The sequence below is a fragment of the Haliotis rufescens genome, unplaced genomic scaffold (assembly GCF_023055435.1).
Source record: "Haliotis rufescens isolate VD_foot unplaced genomic scaffold, xgHalRufe1.0.p SCAF_8, whole genome shotgun sequence".
Lineage (NCBI taxonomy): Eukaryota > Metazoa > Mollusca > Gastropoda > Lepetellida > Haliotidae > Haliotis > Haliotis rufescens.
Genome location: NW_025964372.1, coordinates 42,973,881 through 42,979,880, shown reverse-complemented (window position 1 = coordinate 42,979,880; position 6,000 = coordinate 42,973,881). Strand labels below are relative to the sequence as shown.

The 6,000-nt window shown below is 37.9% G+C and overlaps 1 protein-coding gene across 3 annotated transcripts in view; it reads left to right on the top strand.

Annotated features, from left to right (window-relative positions):
- The window catches only part of LOC124120240 (protein mesh-like), an 87,056-nt gene that overhangs the window by 4,339 nt on the left and 76,717 nt on the right, over positions 1 to 6,000 (top strand). The window contains exon 2 of one of the 3 annotated variants that reach the window (XM_046483016.2): positions 4,972 to 5,099. The exons of 1 other annotated variant lie outside the window; for it this stretch is intronic. In XM_046483016.2, the coding sequence (XP_046338972.2) occupies positions 5,055 to 5,099 (45 nt within the window). In that variant the 5' untranslated portion in view covers positions 4,972 to 5,054. Of the gene's footprint in view, positions 1 to 4,968; positions 5,100 to 6,000 lie in introns of all 3 variants that reach the window. One more of the 3 variants, XM_046483015.2, reaches the window with a different exon arrangement.

Below are 6,000 nucleotides of genomic sequence, written 5' to 3'. Positions count from 1 at the left end.
GGTGGCTGGAATGTAGAAAAACAATGTTCCTGAAAAAAGGCAATAAAACCTTGTTGTTATTCATACATTTAGCCTACTTTGTCATCCGCCAACTTCTCAGAAATGCCTTTCAAACAATTTAGATATTTTTAATATGCGTACGATGTTTCATTCATCGTTACAAGGTTGATGAGAACCGCCCAGTTTAACTGGGTTATTCTATATGCAGGGATTTCGAATATGTCAAATACACTAATCAAATGTGTCCTTAATTGACAATTTTTACCCCTGGATCCCATTTTCGGAAACTTAAAATGCAAATTACCTTATTGTACATTGTATTATAGCTAAAATGAATAGAATTATCATTTAACCGCCCGCATGTTATCAAAAATGAGCTGGCCACTGTAACTTGATAATGCCCTCATATTGCTTGACGACGGGCCATTATCTCGCCCGTTGTTAGGTGACGTCATAGGATAGGGATAGGTGACGTCACGTTCAATAGTGACGTCATCTGGTTTGTTCTATGACGTTTCCATATTTGTAAAAATGGGTCAGTGACATTCGTGTTGATTGCAGTAAATGTTTCAAAATCGATATTGTTGTTTCTTTTTATTTGATAACAAAATCCATCCATTTTAGCTATAATAACGGTAACACTATTTTTCAGGGCATTATCATTTGCAGAAGCCCTCGGTCTTTTCAACTGCCCTCCTTCGTCGGGCAACTAATGGAAGGCCTCGGGCTTCTGCAAATGATAATGCCCTGAAAATTAGCGTTACCCTTAAATTAATGTAATCCTCTCGTGTAAACTCGGCATGTTTTACCGTACATCGAAATAAGTCTATTTCTGCGATTTGAGAAGATAACCCATTGATATATTTCTTGAGAACTTAAACGTTTACATGCTTTCGTAGATGAAAAACAAACATTATTTACTGGGAATGTCAAAAACGCCATACATAAGGTCAAGTGCTGTTCCAGCTGACAAGGGAGCAGGATCCATTGCTTCTTTCAATCAACTCTGCAACTTGATTCATGTATTTTTGACTAGGAGGGGACTATACCACACTATACATGGTACTTTCGAACCAGAAGTGGCGAGCTCTGGGGACCACACCCCTTCTAAATGATTACCCAAACGTCACTGTGCCATACCTTCCCTGTGATAAACGTAGAAGGTATACCCTGGTATGCTAAGATTGTATTTCGCTGCTCCTGTTCCGTTTGTTTTTCCACGAGCTCGCCCATCCGTGAAGGTTTTTGTATATACCACGCCTAGATTAAAGTGACAAGCGGGGCGATGGGAGTCTTCAGTGTGTTCTGTTACCACAGCCAGCGAAAAGCTCAAATAACGAGAGTTTACAGCAAATGGCTGGGTAAATTGAGCCATTTAGCTTGTCGAAGGGTTAAGCGATTTCTAACAATGTTGTTGTAGATGGCTGAGGTTGTTAAGAGGGAGCATGGCTTTGTGGAGTATTACAGTTGTCAGGCTCTGGTTCTACTTAACTATGGTTAGTGTGTGCCGTTAAGAAAAGAAATAGTACCAAGTACATATTGTGTTGGATTGGAGAAATTACCAAAGAGTATCTTAAGAAGGAATGGTTAATGGCGTATCTTTCCTCGTCATGCTAAAAATGGGAAAATATATTTGTTCTTATAAGTAGTTGGCTAAAAAAGCATTTTCTAACAAGTTTCAGTTCAAGGTTTACTTTCAGTAAACACCATAAAATATATTTTTAAATCTGAAGATTGGCTTGAAGATATGGACGTACATTTTTTGCCAAAAGGGTGGGCACTTGGATAGGTAGAAATACACAAGGTTAAGATCGTTCCAGTGTGTGTTTAAATGATTGGTGAATACTTCGTGCAGCGCATTGAGTGATCTGAGATCACCAATTATTCAGTGTAATATATTATACGAGATTTTGCTTCTGCTTTGAAACCAATGAAGTGAAAAAACCCGACAAAGGTATATTATAACTTTTGAATGACCTGTATGCATCTGCAATAATCTCTCAGCATAAACAGATAATCAATATCTACCTGTACATATCCATCCATATCTACCTGTACACATTAATACATATCTACCTGTACACATCCATTCATACTTACCTGTACACATCAATCCATATCTACCTGCACACCTTCATCCATATCTAACTGACCATCCATTCATATTTACCTGAACACCTCCATCCTTACCTACCTGTATACATCCATACATATCTTCCTGTAAACATCTATATATAGTATCCATATCTACCCTTCTATATCTACCTGTACACATCAATCCATATCTACCTGTACACACCAATCCATATCTACCTGTATACATCCATCCATATATACCTGTATACATCAATCCATATCTTCCTGTAAACATCCATCCATATCTACCTGTATACATCCATCCACATCTTCCTGTAAACATCTATCCATATCTACATGTACACATCCATCCATATATACCTGTATATATCCATCCATATCTACCTGTATAAATCCATCCATATCTTCCTGTAAATATCTATCCATATCTACCTGTAAACATCCATCCGTATCTACATTTACACCTTCATCCAAATCTACCTGTACACATCAATCCATATCTACCTGTACACATCAATCCATATCTACCTGTATACATCTATCCATATCTACCTGTATACATCCATCCATATCTACCTGTATACATCATCCATATCTTCCTGTACACATCAATCCACATCTTCCTGTAAACATCTATCCATGTCTACATGTACACATCCATCCATATCTACCTGTACACATCAATCCATATCTACCTGTATACATCCATCCATATCTTCCTGTAAATATCTATCCATATCTACCTGTATACATCCATCCATATCTACATGTACACCTTCATCCATAACTACCTGTACACATCAATCCATATCTACATGTACACATCCATCCATATCTTCCTGTAAACATCTATCCATATCTACCTGTATACATCATCCATATCTACCTGTACACATCAATCCATATCTACCTGTACACATCTATCCATATCTACCTGTATACACCAATCCATATCTACCTGTATACATCCATCCATATCTACCTCTATACACATCCATATCTACCTGTATACATCAATCCATATCTACCTGTATACATCATCCACATCTTCCTGTACACATCAATCCATATCTACATGTACACATTCATCCATATCTACCTGTACACATCAATCCATATCTACCCGTACACATCTATCCACATATTCCTGTAAACATCTATCCATATCTACATGTACACATCCATCCATATCTTCCTGAAAACATCTATCCATATCTACCTGTACGCATCAATCCATATCTACCTGTATACATCCATCCATATCTACCTGTATACATCTATCCATATTTACCTGTACACATAATTCCATATCTACCTGTACGCATCAATCCATATCTACCTTTATACATCCATCCATATCTTCCTGTAAACATCTATCCATATCTATCTGTACACCTTCATCCATATCTACCTGTATACATCAATCCATATCTACCTGTATACATCAATCCATATCTACCTGTACACATCAATCCATATCTACCTGTATACATCCATCCATATCTACCTGTATACATCAATCCATATCTACCTGTATACATCTATCAACATCTTCCCGTAAACATCTATCCACATCTACCTGTACACATCAATCCATATCTACCTTTATACCTTCATCCATATCTACCTGTACCTATACATCCATATCTACCTGTACACATCTATCCACATCTACCTGTAAACATCTATCCGTATCTACCTGTACAGATCCATCTATATCTACCTGTACATATCTATCCATATCTACCTGTAAACATCTATCCGTATCTACCTGTGCACCTTCATCCATATCTACCTGTACACATCCATCCATATCTACCTGTACACATCCATCATCCATATCTACCTGCACGTATCCATCCATATCTACCTGTATACATCCATCCATATCTACCTGTACACCTTCATTCATATCTACCTGTACACATCCATCCATATCTACCTGTACACATCCATCATCCATATCTACCCGTACACATCAATCCATATCTACCTGTACACATCCCTATCTACCTGTACCCATCCATCCATATCTACCTGTATACATCCATCTATATATACCTGTACACATCCCTATCTACCTGTACCCATCCATCCATATCTACCTGTATACATCCATCCATATCTAACTGTACACCTCCATCCATATCTACCTGTACACATCAATCCATATCTACCTGTATACATCCATCCATATCTACCTGTACACATCAATCCATATCTACCTGTACACATCAAACACCCACCATGTCGTCCACCATCATTACTACAGTTCATTCATGTGTCTACCTGTCCACATGGGCACGGCGTGGACGTCACATGCCACACCCACTTTCTCTCGTTCATCATTCGGCGCACTGACAACTGCATGCACATATGTGCACCCCTCAAGCATCCCTCCCGTGCCAATATTGACACATAAACGTTACCCAAACACACTTTTTTCGACTGCATATCCTAAAACACGAATATTTTTCCAGATTTGAATGTCCCAGGTGTTTCTGTACATCTGATAGCATTTTTATTCTAAATAACAGGCTTTAATTACTCAATAGGCATCACTTGCCACATAGGGAAGTATGTCAGTCACGTTCTCATTTGTTTATACATCTCGTTTTTCTAAACTCTTTTCCTGCGTTATTTAAGTTTATTGTAAGGACTGTTTATTCTACCTGTACAATTGTGCATCCTGCTTGAATTACACAGACACACCCTTTCGCCATCCAAATTATTTACATTGTACAGTCGCGGTACCAAAACCAAGCAGGACTCCACACTTGACGAACACTGGTCGAACCAGGAAGGAACTTTACATGTCTCCAACAGATGACTAGGGCCTTTGCTAGCTTCGTATCTCCATTTATATATCAGCAGGACATTACGATGGAGCTCACCCAGGAACGACTAGCGATGTTGGCAACGACGATGACGACGGTGACGATGAGCTGTGTGCGACGATGATGTTCATATTGAGAATACACATGTGCACACTTTTGCTGAAGGTGTGTATGCGTACATTTCGTTCAGTTCTTGCGTGTTTCTTGTAGATATAAATGAATGGTTATCGTCTCATTAGGCAAGTCAGAGGTTTGTAAATGTCAAGTGGTTTAAGCTTTGCTCTGGTTCAATTGCTACCCTATGTACAGTGTGTGAAGCCTATTCTTATTACAAGAATAATGTCCGATGCTATTCCCAATTTTGACTTGTACCATATGTTTTCGTATTTTTCAAGTGGATATTTGACTTGCCTTTGCATGTGTTTGTGACGGGTGCTACCGGTGGGGCAGACTACGTTTACCTTTTCGCGAACACTGGTATCATCACTATTTGATAGTGATTCATAAACACATGCTCATGTCATAGTCGGAATCGTATTGTAGACTCTGCTTTATGCAGAGATTTCTATTGGATATGGAAAGGTTTTTGTCGCTTTATTATTGATTTGGTTACAAGCGGCACAGGACCTCAACCATGAACTCAAGCACTCTGATACATAGGTAGCGGAGTCTCGTTATGGTAAACCCATTCTAGTCAGGCCCTAAAATACATTTGTAAGTCAATGCTACTCGTGACCTTTACATGTCAAGCTTCTGTGTAAATCAATGTGTGTGTGTATCTTTTTACGATATGATCCTATAATAATCATGTGAACCAATCTCAAATATGGTATTATCATATTTATGTAAAAAAATTATGTTTATGATCTCATACTTATGTAAGACAATATGATTATGATCTCATACTTATGTAAACAATTATATTTATTTTATCTGTGTATATCAGTGTGTATGTGTATCTTTTTACGATATGATCCTATAATAATCATGTGAACCAATCTCAAATATGGTATTATCATATTTATGTAAATAAATTATGTTTATGATCTCATACTTATGTAAGACA